Source organism: Mirounga leonina, unplaced genomic scaffold (genome assembly GCF_011800145.1).
Source record: "Mirounga leonina isolate KUSES-001 unplaced genomic scaffold, KU_Mleo_1.0 Mir_106, whole genome shotgun sequence".
Taxonomy (NCBI): Eukaryota; Metazoa; Chordata; class Mammalia; order Carnivora; family Phocidae; genus Mirounga; species Mirounga leonina.
In genome coordinates, this window is record NW_023270232.1 from 1,837,440 (window position 1) to 1,861,120 (window position 23,681).

The 23,681-nt window shown below is 33.1% G+C and overlaps 1 protein-coding gene across 1 annotated transcript in view; it reads right to left on the reverse strand.

Annotated features, from left to right (window-relative positions):
* LOC118017833 (catenin alpha-3-like) overlaps positions 1-23,681 on the reverse strand; it is a 1,833,615-nt gene that overhangs the window by 142,865 nt on the left and 1,667,069 nt on the right. The window contains exon 16 of the mRNA XM_035016112.1: positions 5,853-6,034. Within this exon, the coding sequence (XP_034872003.1) occupies positions 5,853-6,034 (182 nt within the window). The remainder of the gene's footprint in view (positions 1-5,852; positions 6,035-23,681) is intronic.

A 23,681-nucleotide genomic window follows, 5' to 3' on the forward strand; every position in this document is an offset into this window, starting at 1 on the left:
CTCTGCCCCTCCCCCCCAACTCTCTCTCTCATAAATCTTTAAAAAAATTAAAAATAGAATTTCCATATGATACAGTAATTTCATTATTGAGTATTTGCCCAAAGAAAACAAAAACATTAATTGGAAAAGGTAATATACACCATGATGTTTACTGTAGCATTATTTACAATAGCTAGATATGGAGGCAACCCATGTCCATCCATAGATGAGTAGATAAAAATGTGGTATATATACACATACATATGCAATGGAATATTACTCTGCCATAAAAAATGAAATCTTGCCATTGCAACAACATGGAGGATTTAGAGCATATAATGCTAAGTGAAATAAGTCAGTCAGAGAAAGACAAATAGCATATGATTTCATGTATATGTGGAATTTAAGAGACAAAATAAATGAAAAAAATAAAAAAGAGACAAACAAAAACACTGACTTTTAAATATAGAAAATAAACTATAGAGAATTACCAGAGGGTGGAGGAATGGGTAAAATAGGTGAGGAGGATTAAGAGTAGACTTACTGCACCGAGTAATGCACAGAATTGTTGAATCATTATATTGTACACCTGAAACTAATATAATACTGTATGTTAATTATACTTTAATTTAAAAAAATAAATTAAAAAATAAAAAATGTGTATTTCTAGAGCTTAAACTTATGTTTACTCCATTGTTATTATTTGGGTTTTTGTTTGTTTATTCTTGGTTTCTTCTGAATTCAAGTTGCAATTCTTTTTGTTTCTTTTTATTACTTTAAACTATTTTTTAAATTTTCCTAGTTCATTCAACCAGTATATATTATATACTGTCATATATACATATATGTGCACATACTATAGTATATACGGCTACTTTGTATACATATACTGTTTAGGTTGTTATAAGTTCTGGATATAAAACAATAAAGTCAAATTTCATACTTTCATACATTTTATAGTCTGTTAGGGATATAGAGGCAGGGAATATATAAATAAATGGGCTAGATAATCCAGTATGTGGTAACTGCTAAAAAGAAAGTTAACAGGATCTTGTAATATAGAGAGACGGGTTGGGGAGGAAGGCTACACTGGATGACCAAGAAAGGATTTTATGATGGAACATTCTAGCTAAGACAAGAAGGAACAGCCATTTAAAATCATGAAGACTTACCTTCATATCATTTTTGTTTGTTTGTTTGTTTGTTTCCCTATTTCTCAGTGTTTATGCTCTACTTCTTTATCTCATTTTTTGGCTATAGCTTTTTATTCCCCTTCTACAATTTCATTCTATCCCTTCCCATTTCCTCTCTCCCTTCAGATATTTCAAAATCTGTCTTGACTGTGCTTCCTTTAAGATACTATGTTATTTTTATTTTCTTATCAGCTAGTCTCCCATCTACCTCTTTTAACGACTGTTTTTCTCTTTCGCCATTTAGTGAAGCTACTCAAACAAAAGTACCCACAAATTGAGAACTGCCAAAATTACACTATCTTTTCAATCTTCATTTTTTTTAAAGATTTTATTTGTGTGAGAGAGAGAGAGAGAGCACAATGTGGGGGGGAGAGGGAGAGGGAGAAGCAGACTCCCCTCTGAGCAGGGAGCCCCCCCCGCCCATGGGGCTGATCCAGGACCCTGGGATCATGACCTGAATCAAAGGCAAACGCTTAACCAACTGAGCCACGCAGGTGCCCCTTCAATCATCATTTTAACTAAAATTTCCTCAAATAAAACAACTCATTGATCATTCACTGAAACTCCCTTAACTATGGCCCAGAATCTTTCTTCTCATGTTACAAATGTTCTTATAATCACTTGAGTGCTCTGTTTTTATGGAATTCTATTTCCTCTGCCCACTTCTTGGAATTTTGCTTCTCGTGGCTTTGTCCTTCATTGTTTATCCTTCTAGTTCCACATTCTGCCTATAAATATATATATATATATATATATATATATATATCCAAATATTTACATTACAGAATTAAGAGACTTCTCATTGCCCTACTTATCAGCTGATATTAAAACAGCTCTTAGTTTAGATTTCTTTCCATAATGTGCTGTTTTCCATATAAATCTATGGACACTTTAAACCATGTCTAAACTATAATTCAATTCTTTACAGGAAATGTTTCTTTCATGCATGTTTCCTATTGAGGTTAATTGTATCAGTGCCATAATAAAATATTATTTATTAATCCTTATTTTCAGAATCAACCTATAACATAAGCATGGGGGATTTAATTGTTGAAAAGAATGTAAATATTGCCTATCTTAATGTAAAAGATGTAGTGGAAAGAAGTTGGGTTATGAATGAGATACAGAACGGAGCAGTTGGAGGCAGAAGAGTGAAAGTAGGAATCTCTTCATCATACATAGTTGGAAGTTGAGATATAACTTACACATAATAACAAAAAAACAGTTATGAATAAAATAATATTATCAAGGACTGTAAATATAAACAATGAAAATATATAAATTCATCAAACTAAGGAAAGGAGAGGGAGAAAAGAAGATGAACAGTCTTATAAGTTATCTAAATTCTCATTTGTAGGAAAAACCAATAAATTATATCTTAGAGAAGAAAGTATATTGCTTAGAGGTATGGAGATAATCACAAGAAATTAAATCATACAAGGTTAAAATACCTGCTTCTCCTTTGTGGAGGTAAGGATTGCTTTTCATAAATTGTTACAATTTAGTTAGTTTCACTTTGCTCTCTCTTCTCCCTTTCATATATATGTGTATGTATACATACACATAGTGGGTGTTATTTATAATAGGTATAATATATTAATATTTTTTATATATGAGGAAAATATGTGTATGTTTATTGTTGTCTGGGCGAAATTCCTCGGTATATGGTAACACCTTTCAATACATAAATTTAAATTTAGTCTTACATATGAGAATATTTTTTATTTATACTTTTAAATATTGGTTGTTTTATTATTTCTTAAATTATTCTCCAAAGGGTCCGAGGATATGTGTACTGGAGCCTCTTTGCCTCCTCTCTCTTTCAAGGTCTTTTTTTCTCTTTTCTTCTTTCTTTATTTTTATCTCATCACTGTCTCTTAGTTAATCTCCTGCTTGTTCTCAAAGCTCCTTATGGAATTTTTATTTGAATCTATTTTCCTTTGGATTTATAATTTGTGATTTTTGAAATTTTTTATTCTTCAATTTTGATGAACTTGTTACATTCCTCATCTCTTTATTTTTTTCATTCCTTAGTTTTTGATTTTGAGTCCGGATTTTAAAAATAAACATCTCCAACTTTTTATTATTTGAATATAGTTGGCACAAAATTAGCTTCAGGCATACAGCATGGTAACTGAACTTCTCTATACATTTCTCTATGCTCACTTAGCTACCATCCATTACCATACAACACTATTACAATACCATTGACTGTATCTCCTATGCTGTGCCTTTCATTCCCATGACTTATTCATTCCGTAACTGGAAGCCTGTATCTCGCACTCCCCTTCACCAATTTTGCCCATCTCTCCACTCCCTTTCTACCAGCAACCATCAGTTTGTTCTATGTATTTATAAGTCTGATTTTGCTTTTTGTTTCTTTATTTGTTTTGGTTTTTAGATTCCACATATGAGTAAAATCATATGGTATCTTGTCTTTCTCAATCTATTTTACTTAGCATAAATACCATCTAGGTCCATCCATGTTGTTGAAAATGGCAAGATCTTATTCTTTTTTTTTATAGCTGTGCAATTTTCCATTGTGCATATATACCACATCTTCTTATCCATTCATCTATGAATAGACACTTGAGTTGTCTCCTATCTTGGCTATTGTAAATAATGCTGCAATAAACACTGGGGTACATATATCTTTTTGAATTAGTGTTTTCATTTTCTTTGGGTAAATACCCAGTAGTGAAATTACTGCATCATATGGTATTTTTTGAAATTTATTTCAATTTGGTGTGTTGCATTACAGTTTTATTTTTCTGTTTTGTATTTGTTTTTTTAGACATAAGGGTCTCATCAGTTGAATTGTTTTGATTATCTTCTTTCCCCCCCCAGCTTTATTGAGGCATAATTGAAAAATACAACTGTAATATATTTAAAGTGTACAGGGTGGGGATTTGATATATTTTTATATCATGAAATGATTACCACAATCAAGTGAATTAATACATCCATCAGTTTACATAGTTATCTTTTTTGTATGTGTGCATGAGAATGCTTAAGATTTACTCTCAGCCAATTTCAAATATACAATACAGTATTAACAATAGTCACCATACTATATATTAGATACTCAAAGCTTATTCATTTTATAACTGAAAGTGTGTGCTCTTTGACCAACATCTCCCCATTTCCTCTACCCCTCATTCCCCACCATTCTACTCTGTTTCTATGATTTTGATTTCTTTTTAAGATTCCACATAAAATTTGTTTCAGAGGTACAGGTCTGTGATTCATCAGTCTTAACACAATTCACAGCTCTCACCATAGCACATACCCTCCCCAATGTCTATCACCCAGCCAAAAAAAAAAAAAAAAAAAAAAAAGATTCCACATAAAAAATATTCCATCATATATATACATATATATATATACACACAACATTTTCTTTATTCATTCTTCTTTTGAGGAACACCAACATTGTTTCCATATCTTGGCTATTGGGAATAATGCTGCAATGAACATTCATCACGATACCTTCCTATAACAAACCTATCTTAAAAGTTTGTCCGATTTTATAAATTTAAAAGTTACTTTATTTTAAATTATTTTAGGTTTAATATTATTCACAGATTTATGGGTCATAGTTTTATGGGAAGAAATTGATGAATTATCTGCTCATGTCTTTTGTCCATTCTAGGATATTTGTTTTTTTATTCTTCATAATGTCTTTAGGTATTCTTTACATATAAATGACATCATGTTTTTGTTATTTTTATTACAAATGTTTACCCAATTATCCATTTACATTTTGATATTGTTTAGGATATTCTATTGATCTACAGAACTTAATTTTTAATGTAGTTCACTTTAATAATCCTTTTTTATAAGTTCTTCCTTTTTCTCCAATGCTTAGAAAGCCTTTCTCAATCTTAATATAAAGAAAAGATTTGTGTACATTTTTCCACTTGTTATGATTTTAAACTTACATTTATTACTCAACCTAAAATTTATATTTGTGTATAATGTATGGTGATATAAAAGAATGTTTTTCTAAGTCTACCAGGTCTGCTTCAGAGTATTCTTCTGCTCTGTGTCTTTTAAAATTATACCAACACTAAATTACCTTAATTATTGTAGTTTTGTATATTTTAGTAACTGATAGGGCAAGAACTATATTATTGTACTGCTCTTTGGCTAGCTCTATAAGATAATATTTTGAAGCTATAATAAACATTTTATTGTTTCTGGAATTTACACATAATGTATGATTCTTTCATTATATCATTAAGTCACTGTGATTCAAAATATATTTGCTTGAGAGCTCAGTAGCAAAAGATATGAACCTTGATGACACATAAATCATTACAACTAAAATTATGTAGCTATGGAAATCAAGTATTCAGATAGTTCCAACCAAAATCATAATTTGACTTATCAATTTCTTTGTAAAATAATATGCTAATATGAAACAAAAAAGATTCCTAAGGTGACAGGGTATAAAGGAGATTTCTAAAATCATTTTTTGGCCATTTATGAGAAACTTTGCCATATTTATTTACCAAAACCTCTAGAATTATACACCTACAACTTTCTAATTCTATATTATTTGTGTTTCTCCCACCGTTTAGTTTTTAGCATCTGCTACTTAGAGAAACTTAGGTTTCATTACTGTGACAAATGTTTCTACCCATTATAAATGTTATGCATCATTTTGCACATAATTACCTTGTAAAGTCTGTCATCTCCATCATAATCATACACATCTTCTTGGCCAGAACAATGATATCATTGCTGGTATCATCCCATATCTCAATCTCAGCATCCAGTTTACTCTTTACTTTCTTGAAATCAGCAACTTGCTCAGCAATCTTTTCCTTTTCTGCCTCAGGCAATTGAGTCATCTTAGCCTAAAACATGTGATAAGTAGATTTATAATCATTCCACTATGTCAAAAAGCATTTTAGGAAGGAGTGGTCATTACAGGATATTCTTAAACTTGTTCATTTAAAAACAGAGACATATCATGGTTTTTTAAAATCATATAATCAAAACTTTCTAGGCTTAATTTTTCCTATGAAAAATCTATTAAATTATAAATGTTTTCTCTAGAACTATAATGTTAAATTTGAGAATAACAATGTATAATTTAGTATCTGATATACTTAATTCTACTCCTTAATATAAATGTGAGACTTCTCAAATTTCTAATGCAATACAATTTTAAATTAATTCAGGCTTAATATAATGCATCTCATATATTAGAAAAACATATACCTTATTTAATGGTACCAATAATATGCTTCAAAAAGTAGAAGTATAACAAAACTATCTGGAAATGTCTATTGACATTATAATGTTGATTTATCCATGTATGTATATACATTCAGACAGATCCTTACACAAACACTGAATATATATTGGTAAACAATAGTAGTATACATTTATAAATCATATGTATTAGATAAGCACATTTTAAAATCATAAGTTTGTAGGGGCGCCTGGGTGGCTCAGTCGGTTAAGTGGCTGCCTTCAGCTCAGGTCATGATCCCAAGGTCCTGGGATCGAGCCCCTGGGATCTCCCTCTGCCTGCTGCTCCCCCTGCTTGTGCTCTCTCTCTCTGTCTAATAAACAAATAAAATCTTAAAAAATAAAATAAAATAAAATAAATCATAAGGATGTATATGGGTATTCTGTACATATAAACACATTCAAGTGTGTATGTGTATGCAAACTATTTTGAGGGAAGAGTAAAAATGTTATGGGCAGGGTTTATTAAGGCAAGCCCTCACTAATTAGCATCCTGAGTTTTGAGGTACTCTTCTCCCATGCACAGTTAACTTGCTGGGTTGGCTTAGTATTATTCTTTGGACATGTCAAATTTTGAACAGGATGCAACTTGCGTCTTCCACTTGCAATTTGAAATGTGGGAAGGGTAGAAAACCATCTAAACCACCATATTCACAGCATTAGCACCTGGGACTTATACGTTTTTGTCAAATGAAGAATCTTGAAGTAAAAAAAAAGTGATTTGATAATATCAAGGCCATAAAATTTCATGCAACAGCCTGTGCAATCATATTCTCCAAAAAAATCCACATACGTTCTAATAGAATGAGTACATGGGCCTCAGAGGAAGTAGTTAAAATGATAAATCATTTAAGTAAATTTTACTTATTAGATTATTCATACCAAATATGTGATACCTACAATGCCTATATATTTCCAGATACTAGTTCCTAAGACATCCATATACTGGGAAATAACGAAAAAAGCTTTGAAATATTCTAGACAAAAGGCTCAAAGAGTTGAAATACACTTTATTGAATCAATAGTGTACAAGAGCAAAAAAGCTTAAATATATGAACGAAGGAATTACAAAAATGTTCAATGGAAAATCCAACAAAAAATGAAAATTAAACCAATATCAAGTATCTGTCATTTATTATCTATTTATTATAAGACTAACTCAGGGTCTAAAATAACTTGGTGTCTGTGAAATCTCAGCATTAATTATCCATGGTTCAGTTCTAACCTAGTCATGAAAATAAACAATGAGGCTTTCCAAGTTGAAGCTTCCTCTAAATTCCTTAGCATAATGTTTGACATACAGTGAATGTTCAATAAATGATAGCTATTTCCTATTCAGTAAGAAAATTGTCAAAATAAATTCCCATATCTAGCACTTAAAATTTTTATTTTTTGCATTATTTTATTTGAGGAATTAAATTAAGCAGTGAGAATGGGCTTTTAATTGATGAGCTATACAGGTGTCTCTTCCTTGGAATCTGAATCATTTGTAATTTCCTTTCCCAGGCAATGTGGCCTACTAAAAGAAAAGCAACTTTTACTGCTGCTGGCATATAGCAAGGCACATAAATGAAGACACAGCTCACTTATGTCTGAAATCAATAGTATGCAAGCACATTAAGTAAATTATAAGCTACTAACCCATTAAGGTAGCTCAAAAATCGAAATGAATTTTCTCCATCTTGACTACTGGTCATTACCATTCTTTCCATTTTCAATTAAAAAAAGTGTTTAAACTTTCAAATAATAATAAATGTAGGGAGATTCAACTGGGACCTCTTTTTACGGTCTTTGTCTCAGAGGTAATAAATCCATGAATCAGGATCTAATAAATAATATTGAAGTGTACATTGGTATATTATGGAAAATTATTCACTATCCTCATTAAAAAAAAAAAACGTTAAAACTATTCAAGAGGTGATCTGGTTAAGTGTATTCTAAATTCTGTTCCTTGGAATGCCACTGATTTCCAATATGACCTTAAGAAAGCCCTTAACCTTCTTGTCTAAGTTTCTCCAGACATAAAATGACAGTAATTGCAGCAGCTACCCAGCTGCCATGCAGGGACCAGAGTGGATTATTTCATAGCACTGAGGCTAACCCTGTCACTCACAGGAGTCTCATCGGTTGCACTCGATTTCCTTAATAACATCTCAACTCACATGGTGAATTATAATCACCAGATGTTTACTTCTGATAGGATAAGGGCCAAAAGTTGGGCAATAATCAATAAAATCGAAAGTTCTAGTGAATTCTGACTCTCCCACAGGAGGAACAACAACATCATAAAAGGATTAAATGACTGATGCCTTTCCTGAAGATTTTTAGTGCTTCTGTGAATGATTTATTATATGCTATTAATCAATTGGAATCACTATGAGCATTTCAAAATAAGACTTAAGAGAACACTTCCTATTTCGGAATTCTGAGCAAAAATTCCTTATTGGCTAATTGTGTGCAGGGTAAGCAAAGAAACAAAGCTTAACACAAATGAGATAAGTGGGATTTCTGATGTTATTGCAGGCTGGCGGTATTTCTCCATTCCTGCTCAAATCTATAGAGTACAACTGTAATATAAATAGCTATCAAAGGCTTTTTGAATTCTGCCAACCAAATGAGATTATATTGTGTGTCAACTGATTTTTGGAATATTTTGCCAAAGACAAAAATAGCTAACATTTAGATATGCCAGACACTCTTCCAGGCACCTTACATATATTTAACTTCACTCTTCATCGCAGCCCTATGAGGTAACTATACTATTATCCTAATTTTAGTATATTATGAAACTGAATGTGCCAAAGGTTAAGTTATGAACTCAAGATTATAGTGTAGTAAGTGGTAGAGCCAGTATGGAAACTTAGAAATTCTGGCTCTAGAATTTTTGTCCTATTACTATGTCAACAAACATGAGCAATATTGCCCACAATATACCAAAATATTCCCATTCTACTCAATGGTACTTCCGTCACCTTCTACTCTTGAATGCAATTATTTTCTGAAGTATAGCCACATATATTCTAGAATCTGTGTCCTTATCTGTAAACTAGAGACAATGATATTCACCTCACAGGTTGTCTTAGAGATCAAACGAATGAATGTGTATGAAGCACTTTTTATTTTCTTTAGTTTTTTTAAAATGCTAGCTGGTGACTTACAATAACAGACTCAGTTCTTCACTCTGTACAGTGATCCTCAGAATTCTATTTCTAATGTTATTCTCCTTTTTCAACAAACGTTGTATTCGCCCATTACCATATTAGGCATTTTCAAGTATCTATCTATCTATCTATCTATCATCTATCTATCTATCTACCTATCTATCTTAATATCTACGCACACACTTATATATAATATGACATATATATAATTTATAATTTTAGCTCTAAAGCAGGGGTTGGCAGAAATTTTTGTAAAGGGCAAGGTAGTAAATAATTTCTGCTTTGCAGGCCATACCATAGCACTCTACGACAATACTCAATTCTGCTGCTCTTGTAATACGAGAGCATCCATAGACATCATGCAAAAAAGGAGTGTGGTTGTATTCCAAAAAAATTTGTATGGACATTGAAATTTCAATTTCATATAATTTTCATGTGTCTTAAGTATTATTCTGATTACACCTATTCTGATTTTTTTTCAACCACTTAAAAATGTAAAAACCATTCTTAGCTCATGGGTTGTACAAAAATAGTTGATGGACCAGATTTGACTGTAGTTGGCCAACATTTGCCAAATCCTTTACCCTCTTGATTTTTGTGTGTCTCAGTAGAACTGCCTGCCACCCAGTCCTGAATCTCTTTTAAAAAATTTTTCCCTTTCTTCATGTATCTGATTCTGTTAGGCAGACAGAAAGTTGGTCCATTTCATCTCCAGTACTTTTATCACTTCTGTCTCCTTGTCTGTTTTCCCAGTACTACAACTATACAAGTTCAGGTCAATTTTCTCTTTCATTTTCAATTCTTTTGTCTTACCACTTGATCCAATCTTTCTGATTTTAATAGAATTGTGTGATTCTTCAGCTAAAAACAACAGCTTCTATTGTCACCTTACTGAATAAAGAATATTAATTCCTCAAATACCATATTTTAATTTCTTTCACTAAAGTAGAAAATTCATATAGAAAAATGCCCAAGTCATAAATGTGCATCTGGAACTATTTTCACAAACTGAGTGCATCCTTGTACTTAGCACCCAAATCGAGAAACCAAAGGTTTCTCCCGAAGCCTCCCTGGAACCTATTCTAGTCACTATCTCTAAAATATGGTCACTTTCTTGATTTCAAAAACTATAAATTTTCCTGTTTTGAACTTTATAAAAATGAAATGATGGTATATGTATTCTTGTATCTGGCTTTTATGTTGAATATGTATTTGAAATACATCTATCACGATGCATGGAGTTAGAGTATGCTTATTCTCCTTGCTCTACACACAAGAATTCCACTGTGCAAATGTACACCATCTATTCATGTGTTTCTATTAATGAATTTTTGGGAAATATTCCATTTTTTGCTGTTGATATTCTTGTATTTTTCTTTTGGTGGACATATTGGTGCACTTTTCCTGAGTATATATCGAGGAGTAAGATTACTGGGTCTCAGGGATCACCATTATCTTTGCCCCTAACTGCGTTTCAATGTCATTTTATCTTACTTCCTCTCATACACTGTGCCCTCAAGCTAAACTAAACTATTTGCTGTTGCAGGTAAATATCTTGAGATATTACCCATTAGTGATTTTACTCATCTTTCCTCTCCCCATCTTTGTTGGCCCAAACTTAATTCTGTTTTCAAGCCAAATCTGTATAGTCCATCCTCCTTTTTCTCCAGCTGTATATAATTATTCTTTTAAAAATTTCAGAACATGTTATCAGTTCTCCCTTCAAGATATTCATATAATTCTCTCTTATAGTCTAATTATTTGTGAATATGTATATCTTATCTTACTAGAAGAAAGGTCTTTGAAAGCAGAATCACCTTTCAGAATAATAGTGGTCTCTCTCTCCCTAATATACATACCTACATATATGTTTATTTGTGTTTAATTGGTCTCCTTCCCCTAGAATGTAAGTTTCCTGAAAGTAGGACATATATATGATAAATGTTTATAGTTGGTAATAGAAATAGGAGCGAGATAAAGAATAGGCTTGTGGGATTAAAATTTTATAGCATTGGTCTTACATTTTCTTTGTCATCTACATTTACACACTTTTCAAGCTTCTGTCTCTAAAGGTAGAAATTACTTTCTCCTGTACATTTTTCCTGTCCACTCTCAAACTTGGGTCCTTATGATTTCTCTATGACTGTATTAAAAGCACAATTGATCTTACCTTCTTTGCATCTCCTTTTTATTTCATTATGCTCATTACTACTACTTAAAATATTAATATGCTTATGTTATTTCTTAAACACTTTCCATGATTTTCATTATCTCTTAGAAAAGACAAAGAGAAAAGAAAGAAGGTGTTATGATAGGAAAAATGCAAAAAAAAAATTGTCACACAGGCCTCTGTCAAAGTTCCCACTCTGCCAAGCACTAGCTTTGTAGCAAGTAAATTAACCATCCTCAACCCCAATTTTATCACATGTTAAAATGATGATAAACTTATTATAGATTTTCTGACAATTACAATTATGTCTGTAAGTAATGATACCTGGAATATAGTAGGGACTTAGTAAGTGGTACTTATGATTGATGTATATATATGCCTTCATTTGGCCTCCCAAACTTCCACAATATTGTGGGGGAGGACAGTTAAAAATATTCACCTAGCTACCTCACAGAGCTTACGCAGGAATCAAGTAAATTATATTGAGTAAATATATGCCATAAGCAACAAACCATATAGAAATATAGAGTCATTATAATTCTCCTATTCTCAGAAGTTCCAGCATCCAAACTGCTTATTTTGCAGAAAAGGAAACTGAATCCCAGGAAAGAGAAATGACTTGAAAAATATTATCCAGCTGGTTAGTGGCAGATTTGGTCTTTAAATCCATGTGTTGTCATTCTTACCTACAGAGTTTATCAAACTTAATAGCAGCATTTATGTGCATTTGTGTGTGTGTGTTTTAATAAGCCCAAAGGCATTTGGGAAATGTGTGTGTTTTAATATGTTAGCCCGGTGATGGGTATTAAAGAGGGCACATACTACTGCATGGAGCACTGGGTGTTATACGCAAACAATGAATCATGGAACACTACATCAAAAACTAATGATGTAATGTATGGTGATTAACATAACATAATAAAAAAAAAAGAAATATAACTAGTATAACATTTTGCTGGAGTTTAGAAAACCTGAAGTACTGCTGGCAGAAATTCAACTTCATTAAAATTTGGAGAACAAATTGATGATAAAGGTTTATGCATTGGTATTTTCAGCGTACTAAATTGTGATTTCAAACATATTCCTGAGAATTCATTAAGAAAAGTCTCCCATCATATTTTAAAATGATTTTTAGGGACTGGCATTGGACTTTGCTTTCAGGACTGATACACATTTTTACATTTTTATGCATAGTTCTTGAAATTGAATTTACAAACGTATTAGCTTTAAAAAGCTCTCAGTTTCCTCATCTGTCAAAAATAACATTCTTGAAACCTCCTAAGTTACACTAACAGATCCCTTAGGAGTAAAACTATCTCATTTTATTACAAAACTGTATAGACTTTGGGGGCTGGGTCAAAACAATTAACTATTATATTATCAGACTTACTTAATTGATCGTGTTCTAAAGATAATAAGAATAGGGATGATTAACATTTATTTATGCTTCTGCTGTGCCAATCACTTTGCTAAATACTTTTGAAAAGCTATCCTAATTACATAATACTAGTTAAGGTAGATATTATCAATATCCTCCATTAACAACCATGGAAATCAGGCCGATAGGGAACACACGTCTGCCTCCTATAAATGAAACCCTCCCCAATGTTTTCTTTTCTTTTCTTTTTTTCCTCATCATATCTCCCTATTTATGGTTTCATTTGCAAGGCAGTTTTTAGCACTAGGGTTATTTCTAATTTAAAAAAAATAGAGGACGCCTGGGTGGCTCAGTTGGTTAAGCGACTGCCTTCAGCTCAGGTCATGATCCCAGGGTCCTGGGATCGAGTCCTGCATCGGGCTCCCTGCTCTGCGGGGAGCCTGCTTCTCCTTCTCCCACTCCCCCTGCTTGTGTTCCCTCTCTCGCTGTGTCTCTCTCTGTCAAATAAATAAATAAAATCTTTAAAAATAATAATAATAAAATAAATAAAAAATAAATAAATAAAAAAATAGCAATATTTATTTGTGAATCAAATGTGTGTCCTTGTTCTAGGAAAACATTAATGCTCTTTTGGGAGCCAACTGGAGAAATTTGAATATAAACTGGGTATTAGACAACATTAGGAAGTGACTGTTAATTTTCTTCAGATGTTGCAAATTACTTTGAAGTAGTTCAGAAAAAAAAAAAATGCAAATATGGCTCTGGCAGTATGTTAAAACTGCTAAGTCTAGGAGGTGCCTGAGTCGCTCTGTCGGTTTCAGCTCAGGTCATGATCTCATGGGTTGTGGGATCAAGCCCCACACCTTGGGCTCTGCACTCAGTGGGGAGTCAGCTTGAAGATTCTCTCCCTCCCCTCCCCCACTCTCTCTCAAATAAATAAATAAATCTTTTTTTTTTTTTTTTTTTAACTGCTATATCTAGGTCATGGGAATATGGGTGTATGCTGTACTGGTACATTTAAGTTTTTCTGTGTATTTAATTTTTTCAAAACAAAAAACAATGAGAAACCAAATATTTTCTATGCTCTAGTTTTGTGGAGGCATTAGAGATTTAAGGCCATACAGTCTACTCTCTTATCCCAAAATGCCATTCTATCTGCCACATCCCTGACCAGGGATGCTTCTGCTTCTCCTTAGATATATCTGAAGGTTCAATGCTGGGTTCTTTGGGACTAAGAGATAAAGTAGTCCAGGCAAATTTTACCGGTAAAAACCAGAACAATGAATGAGCTTCATGACCTGCAAAAGTAATCCTCACATAGATAAGTGTGGCTGAAGGCCATAGGAAACTACTTCATTCAAGATCTTCATGTGTATGGTTATAATTGAAATATAGATAATGTGGCATAAGCCTTTCTCTAAAAAGAAAAGTTGTTAACTTATAGGTGTTGATCTGCATGGAGCCTCAAAAAAGTGGTGCTGGTGGGAATAGGTATCAAGAATCTGACATGAATATCCCAATCATTTTGATGGATGTGACCCTAGCATGGCCATGTATTTCTTGCAATATACATGTTAGCTATAGGTTTAACACCAAGCCTTTAAAATCTTTCCTCTGGTTTCTTTCTCACCAAAGAAGGTGGGGTATTATAAGCTGTCTTCTTAAACAGACAATCACAAAGGGAAGAACATACTTTTAGCAAGCTTATGAGTATTCTGATTTAAATAGTCCTGTATATTTGCTTTTTTTTTTTTTAACTTAAATATTACAAGGACTAAATGAATCTAAATTCAATTGCATTGTGTTTTCTTTAGATTATCATTCCAGGTTTGTAAAATACTTTTATCTTATGGTGCTGCCAAGAATAACAATACAGAAATCCTCATGTTTCAAAACTACATAGCTATGTAAAACAAAGAAACAATTCAATAAGAAAATATTGTAAAGGCTGTGAGAAACAAGCGCTAGAAGCCCATTCATTTTACTCGCAAGAGTACCCTTAGGATGTGACTCAGTGCCTAGTCATTTTTACTTTGCATACAATATAGGTTTGGTTACCTGAATTCCATACCTCTGTTTACAGTAAACTGGAAGTAGACAAAAGATGGGCTAGTCTGACCCCAAGGAAGGAAAAGAAAATCTATCAAGAAGGAGACAGAAAGCCCAGATAACTGGGGGTCTTTCAGTTTATGAATAAGCTTCCTGGCTCACATTGCAACACCTCCATCCTATCACTGTATTACAACATAGTACAATAGTGTTTGGTCATAATATAGACAATGAATCACCTAAAACATCATCATTCAGCATTTACTGATCTTCTACTGCATCGTGGAGTTATATGGCACTGTTCCTGCTCTCAAGGAGCTTAAAATTTCCCAGTGCAGAAAATATCAAGTTAGAGTTATTACATTTTGATTGGTAAGTTAGCATGCATGGGATACAATTTGAAAACTAATTCTGGTAATTATTTTTAAGTTCAAAAATGTGTATTTTGGTCCAAAATAAGTTGTTCTGTAAGAGTTCTAGGAAGTCAACTGTCTTACTTAATATGATTTTCATATATCTTTGATGGTGTGACATTTAGTGTTCATTTATAACTAATTAAAATATTTTGTTAAAGATAAAATCTTGACAAGGTATATGAATAGTATACCACTAAAATAGGTATAATTTGAAAAATAATTCTGCATCCCTACTGTTTCTTTGTTTAGTTTCTTCTTAATTTTAATTTTGTAATAAATATAATTTTATAAAATTTATACATGCATTTTATGTATAACTGAATATAAACAATAGATTTCCCTTACAATAGTTTATGTGGATTTGAACATTTCATTCTATCTTTTTTTTTTCATTCTATCTTTTTAACAATATTTTTCTTTATAAAATAATCTGAGGAATGTGGTATAGAATTTCAAATATTCATGATATTTGCTTGTCTTATGTTTACACATGTAAACCTACATTATTATGATTTAATATAGTACCATGACTGGTAATCTACATCAATACACTGATAATAACTGTCATCACATATACATGGCAAAGATTGAAAAACTATTCTCATTAGATTATTGTTAAGTGAGTACGGATTACGTAATCCCTAAAGTAAAGAGTTATAATTTTGTATAATATATACCTTATCTACCACTTGCTAGGTCTTTTAAAAAGTAAATATATCTATATCTATATCTATATGTGTGTGTATATACATATATATACACATATATACATAAATATATGTTTCCACAAATATTATTTCCACTAAATCCACAAATATTTTTTTGTGTATTACCAGGTAATTGTCTGTGTTTCTATTCATTTGTGATCTAAGACCCACAGTTAACAAATTTTCATATTTTGAAATTTAAATAAAATTGAGTAAAACTCCTTATCATACATCCTTGAGAATACCAAATTCCCTCCTGCGAGAGCTCTATAAATTTCCAAGGGCTTATATTCCCATAGACCTCGTATCTGCTCTGCATTTTTGCCCTCCCTGATCTGTTGCTTTCAGTTGAGACTAAACTTCTAGTCACTCTATTGTAGTGACTCAACATTTTGAACTCTTTACAAATCATCCACATACATAATATTTGTGTATGGAAAATTTTGTGAAAGTGTTTAGGGGGTAACACAGGAACTTTACAAAGCAGTAATGAAAATAACTCAAAATCATAATTTATCTGGTTTTCATCTGATGATGTAGAAAATTAGAGAGGGCATTGCTCCCACATTGAAGACAACAGCAAGTCACAAAATCTAAAAGTTCATGACTTTTTTTTTTAACCCATCAGAGGTGTCAATAAAAAACTGCATTGGACAAGTTAAACACGTACGGAAAATTTTTATACAAGACTACTGTGTAGGAGAGAGAGTTTGAACTCAATTCTGCTGAAACAAAAGGTGATAATTGACTTTTTAAGTACTGAATTGTGTTAGTAGAAAAGTACTGGGGTATTATGCTGAGCAAAATAAGTCAATCAGAGAAAGACATGTATCATATGACTTCACTGATATGACAAATTCTTTTTTTTTTTTTTTTTGATATGAGGAATTCTTAATCTCAGGAAACAAACTGAGGGTTGCTGGAGTGGTGGGGGGTGGGAGGGATGGGGTGACTGGGTGATAGACACTGGAGAGGGTATGTACTATGGTGAGTGCTGTGAATTGTGTAAGACTGTTGAATCACAGACCTGTACCTCTGAAACAAATAATACATTATATGTTAAAAAAAGAAGAAGATAGCAGGAAGGGAAAAATGAAGGGGGGGATATCAGAGGGGGAGATGAATCATGAGAGACTATGGACTCTGAGAAACAAACTGAGGGTTCTAGGGGGAGGGTGGTGGGAGGATGGGTTAGCCTGGTGATGGGTATTAAAGAGGGCACGTTCTGCATGGAGCACTGGGTGTTATATGCAAACAATGAATCATGGAACAGTACATTAAAAACTAATGATGTAATATATGGTGATTAACATAACATAATAAAAAAAGAAAAGTACTGGGCGACATTAAGGGGGAGGTTGATTAATGTAATTAAGCCATCTGTGTGTGTTAATGGTGCTTATTAATAGAAGCTGGTAGATAGAGGCACTCTTTCTTGAATTATTACACTTCAAAGGGGTGGCTCCCAGATCCTTGAGAATATTCCTGGGTTGAAATGCTGGCAAGAGGCTGGGAGAATATTTGCATCTCAAAGGGGCACAGAAAGAATTTACAACTCCAAGTTTACTGAAGTAAATGCTCTAAGAAAAGGGAATTCAGTGATCTGTAATCAGGAAAAACCTACCTAAAGTTTACTCAAAATAGGAGAAATGTTAAGGTCATCTTATTCAGAAATCATAACACAACCAACTAACCTGAAGTCTAGGGAAAGAAAAGATCCTTGTTGGAAGAAATGCTATGAAAATCTTGCTTCTCTTGGGCAGATGATGCCATTGGACATTGGTAAGGTTCAGCTAAAAGAGTTGGCAATTTGGTTGAGCTTGGATCATCTTATGATGTCAAAAAGTAAGCAATTTCTCAAAACAAAATAAAACCAAAACCAAACCAAAACAAAACAAAACAGTGAGGACATGTTGAAAAGAAATCAGAACCAATACAAAAGGTGGGGCAATTTGGTCAACAAAACAGGATTAAAATCCATGGACTACAATAAATATTCATGACTCCATAATGATAGAAATAAATAAGTGAATAAATAAATAATGTGAAAGAAGAGATGGCTCTTCCTTTAGTTCTAATTAATAAATGTAGAAGCAATAAAGAAAATAGAAAATTACTGTCAGGCAAACACCAACATACTGCCTGTGGCAAGATTCAGCGATGCATATGAAAAGTAGTAGATAAACATTTGAGAAGAAATAAGATTTGAATAGTCTTAAAGCATTTTCCCCAAAATGTATTAATTACAAAGACAAAATAATAGTAACTTTACAATGGTTAAAAAGCCAGTAAGCAGCCAACACTTTAGCCAAGTGACAAAGGCCAACATCCCCAGAAATGTTACCTACTGACATCTTGTACCTCCTGATATGATGGACTGAGGACACATGAATTCTATGGTATCTCCTCTGAAAATACATAACCTTAAAATAATCATGAGAAAAAAACACCAGACAAATCTAAATCAAGGGATATTCTATAAAATACCTGATACTCTTCAAAAGTATCAAGGTGATGAAAAACAAGGAAGGATTTACAGGAGACTAAGAAATGTGACAGCTAAATAGAATGTTGGATCCTGGCTTTAATCATAGAACAAAAAAGAACATTTGTGGAAAAATTGATGAAGTCTATAGTTTAGTTAGTAGTATAATACCAATGTTCATTTCTTAGTTTTGATAAATAGACCTTAGTTATGCAAGATGTCAACATTAGGAGAAAAAAACATTATGAGAAACTTGGTGAAAACTATATGGAAAATTCTCTGTACTATAATTAATTTCTCTTAACTAACCACAGCCAGCTAACATGAGACTGGGCCATATATATAATGCATTAGACAAAATGCTACTGATGAAAAATGGCAGTTAGATGCAGAGTAATATGGTATTGGTAAGAAACATCTAAAACCTGGCTCATTATTGTATCCTAATTATTGTTTACCCTCTCTATTGTGGAAATAATTTTAGGATCTATTACTGACCACTTAGGCACTCAACTGGACATTGTTGTGTCCAAATATAACCATAAGTGACCAAGTCCCAGAGAGAAAAGATTTTTCTATTCCAGCTCCCTGAGCACCCACTTCTCCAATTGATTGACATTAGGAATGGTAGTGAGTCTTTAGAAGAGATTAAATCTACTTTCCAAATGTCACCTTACAGGCTCCAAAAGTGTACCTGGTCCAAATGTTACATAAAACACTGCACAATTATAAACTATTCCCACATGAATAGATCTTCTATTACAATGGTATTAGTTTTAGATCCTCCTGAAGTCTGCAATGTCTGGAAATTTACCAGAAACTGGTAAATGATTTCTAAAATTCTAAATTGCCTATAAAAATGCAGGCATACTTAGTAAATAAATGTAATTGTCTGTAAGGGTAGTGCCTATAGTAGATGTTTCCTAAATAAAATTTTTTCTAAATATAATTTTTGGAATTAAGAAAAAAAGATCATTGTTAGAAAAATAATTCCAATTCATCTTGATGGGTTGAATATGTTTTATTTGTATACACACTGCATATTTCTATTTTCCCTAAGCCTCCTTAAGCTAAAGATTAATTTAATAAATCTCCAAGTGAATTCTGAACTGTTTTCCCAGAGACAGGACAATGTATGCAAACTCACTGGAATGTAAATAAAAACTTGAAAAAGAAAAATAAATAAATAAAAATAAAATGTTTCAGAAAATTTGTAAGATGCAAATTTCAAAGGCATGTTTCAGTGTTATGTATCTATCATCCATCTACCTATTTACATGTATTTACTTACTTAATATGATGTATAACAATCCAACTAAGCTTCCTTGGGATGTTATAGGACAGAATACTGGGGCAGTAATTAGGAATTGGTCCCCAGAGGCTAAGACTTCCTGGACGTTCCTGACAAGATAAGAATTATCAAGAATTCTTCCAATGGAAAATGATAAAGCTTTCCTTGTGAATTTACAAAGTGAGACGACATGTGAAAAATCAACTCTGAAGAACTTACAAAAGAATTTTTCAAACTAATTTCTCTTTCCAAGATTGAGCCTTATGATATTTCACAAGAACACACACACACACACACACACACACACGAGTTTAAAGAGATTTGTCAAAGGAGAATGAAATGAGATATTCACTTCCAGAGTTTGACATTGTATTTTTATTCACTTATTATTAATAAAATGATTATGTTAGGGCGAAATAAATCATTGGAGAAAATAAATGAGAAAGGGGCATATGGATACAGTGGTAGGAAGAGGAAATGTTACCTGATAGAGAAGCACTGAGATAGATTTCTCTCATTCACTTGCTGCCCTACTTTGAACAAGTCATTTTAGACTCATCATGAGTTTTCAGTGTAGCATACTGAGAATTGGTGTATGTTGGTATAATTTAACCAGTTATCATCCGGTCATTTTGATCATAGTAATTTTCAAAGTGCAGTTCAACTACACCTGGAATAGATTATAGCATATTGGCGTAATGAGTTTTGAATAATTTGTCTCCTCATTTATAGCATAACTTTATTGTCTGCATTTTCTTGCTTAATTTTTTTTTAATTTTATGATGAAGAAAAAAAAGGAGAAAACACAGAAGAGTGTTCCCAGAGAGTCACAATGTTGGTGTGTTATTCTAACGATTCAAACAGTTCTCAAAGAATTCAAGTTGAAGTGCTAAAAACAGCCAGCTCATTTTTATATATTTAAGCTCATCATAACACTGCCTATAGTATTCACAATTCTCCAAACAAATATCACAAGGCTTGATATATTCTGAAATCTCCTGCTAAATTACCTTGTCAGATCTCAATTAAAGGCCTCTTCCCTCCATATCCATTGCAGGCAATTTAATTCCTTTTATGCAGTTCCAAAGAAATTATTTTACATGGGTATTTATGTTAAAATCAGGTACAATTACTGCCTGAGATTCAAAACATGTATAACATTCCTTTGCTGCCGCACCCATGAAAACACAGTTACCAGTAACACCTATCCCACATCAGCAGCACTAACAATCCACTAAGTTTGTATAAATTAAATCCATATGGTCAGAACACATACTGAAACTAAATAAACAAAACATAATTCTTCTTGTCTTCTGAATGTGAATTTGGAGAGGCAAACATCTGGATTAGAAAGGCACTTAGCAGAATAGAAGGTTTTTCCGTGTAAAATTCCATTCATGAACCAGAAATGAGATTCTCTGCTCAAGAGCCAGCACCTGACACTTAAGCCTAATTTAGCACTGAGGATATAGATAAAGCTGTGCTTACGGATGAGCACAAACAGATAATAAAATTAAGGCCTCAATGAGTGAAGCTTTCCAAGGTAAAACTCCAGGGTGTTTGGAGGAACCTTTCAGAAAGATATATACCATGTCTACTGCAGCCTCAATTCAAACAGCTCACAACGAAAATCTATAGTAATTAGAAACATTTTCAAAGTGAAAGATGAGATAGAATGCTTTTTGCCAAAGGTACTTAAGGAGGGGATTGTACAGGCCTACAAAATTAAAAAAAAAAAAAAGTGAGGGATGAACATATGTTGCAAATTATTCTATTTTACCAAGTAAGGTCATAAAACACACAAACACACCCCCCATACACATTCAAAACAAAACAAAACAAAAAGGGTGAGGAGAAAAACTTTAACACAAAAAAACTTACCAGCCACTATCACTATCAATTTTTTTTGAAAGAAGAGTATTTTAACATAAAAATAATTAGGAAGGACCCAAAATGTCAAAGGACAAACTTTCCCAAGAAAAAATGGCTGGTACTGTGATTGGTTTCACTTCACCCCTACCCTCTTGCCACACCTCATCGTTTGGCAATCTCTTGAGATGTTTTTGGTTATCACAACTGGGGTGAAGGTGCTATTGGCCTCAACTGGGTAGAAGCCAGAGATGCTGCTAAGCATCCTAGAGGATACAGACAGCTCCCTGCAACAAGGAGTTGTCTGATCCAAGATGTCAATAGTACAACGGGACTAATGTTTTGCCCAAGGGTCAGTGGACACTGGCTCAGATTGATCCCCATGTGCTATCCAGATTATGGAGCCAGTAATATTTCTAGAATAGGCTATCAGACAGACTTGAGTGGAGGCAAAGATGATAATAAATAGGTGACACATTGTAAGCCTGAGGGCACTACTTCCTAACTTTGGGGCTTCTACCGTCCTGGCCTTAGGACTTCTAACACCCTGGGGCTGACAGACCAAGAGCCACAGATGCAGAACACACACTCTCCTCTTCAACCTCTGCTCCAAGGTAACCTATAGCTTCATTATAAGATGTTTACATTGTGGTTTTGACATCCCCACCACCACCCTCCCCCTCACCCCTGTGGGGGAAGGTGGCCATGACAGTTCCAGCAAGAACCTTGTAGGACCCCAAACTCCTCCGTCCAGTGGCAGGAGGAGTCCCTTAGATGATTGGAAACAACTCAGTCAGAGACCACCCTAGCTATGACTCATAACCTACGCAAACATAGAAAGACAAGACACCTCTCACCCCGGTGTCGTTGCCACATTTGGGCCTGCCTGCTCTCCCATCTCGAGATGTACAGTCTTTAATAAACTGCTTTGTGCTTGCTACCTTCCTTCTGGCTGTTTTTATTCAAGTGCAGATCCTCAGGTAAATCTTTCCTGCGGAATTCAAGAACCAAGACCATTCATACAATGCAGATTCTCCCACCGGTAACAGTATCTGGTGTGTCAGTCTGTCTTTCAACCTGTATTTTACTTTCGGTCATTCTTAATAATAATCTAGCAACAGATCTGCAGTGGTAAAGTTCTACACTATCAATTAGGACCAGACTGAAAAATTAGTCACTAACTGTAGTTCTAGTCCTTTGACACAGATTCCATGTGCTTACTGGTTGGTGGAATGAATTTATAACCATGGTTGTCTCTAGATAGTAAAACCGTAGGTAGCTATTTTTTTGCCTAAAATTTATTTGTACCATGTGGGTATATAAAATTATGCATAAACTGTAAATGGCATACTGGACTTTTTTTGTCTGTGTACTTTCATACATATAACTTGTATATTTATAGAATACTGTTTTATACACCAAAGATTTGAAAGTGGTATTTCTATGGTTATCCCTGAATACTACATATATATGTGATTATTTCTACAAATTATATTACAAAAATGGATCATATCATATACACTCTTCTGTTATTTCTTATTTTTCAAACTCAATATAAAGTACTTTGATATTTATACAATATAGCCTCATCACAATTTTAAATCTTTTATTTCATTATATAGACCCAGTATCAACTACTTACAAATTTTCAAAGATTATCAGGTATTTTCCATTTAGATAGATAGATAGATAGATAGATAGATAGATAGATAGATAGATAG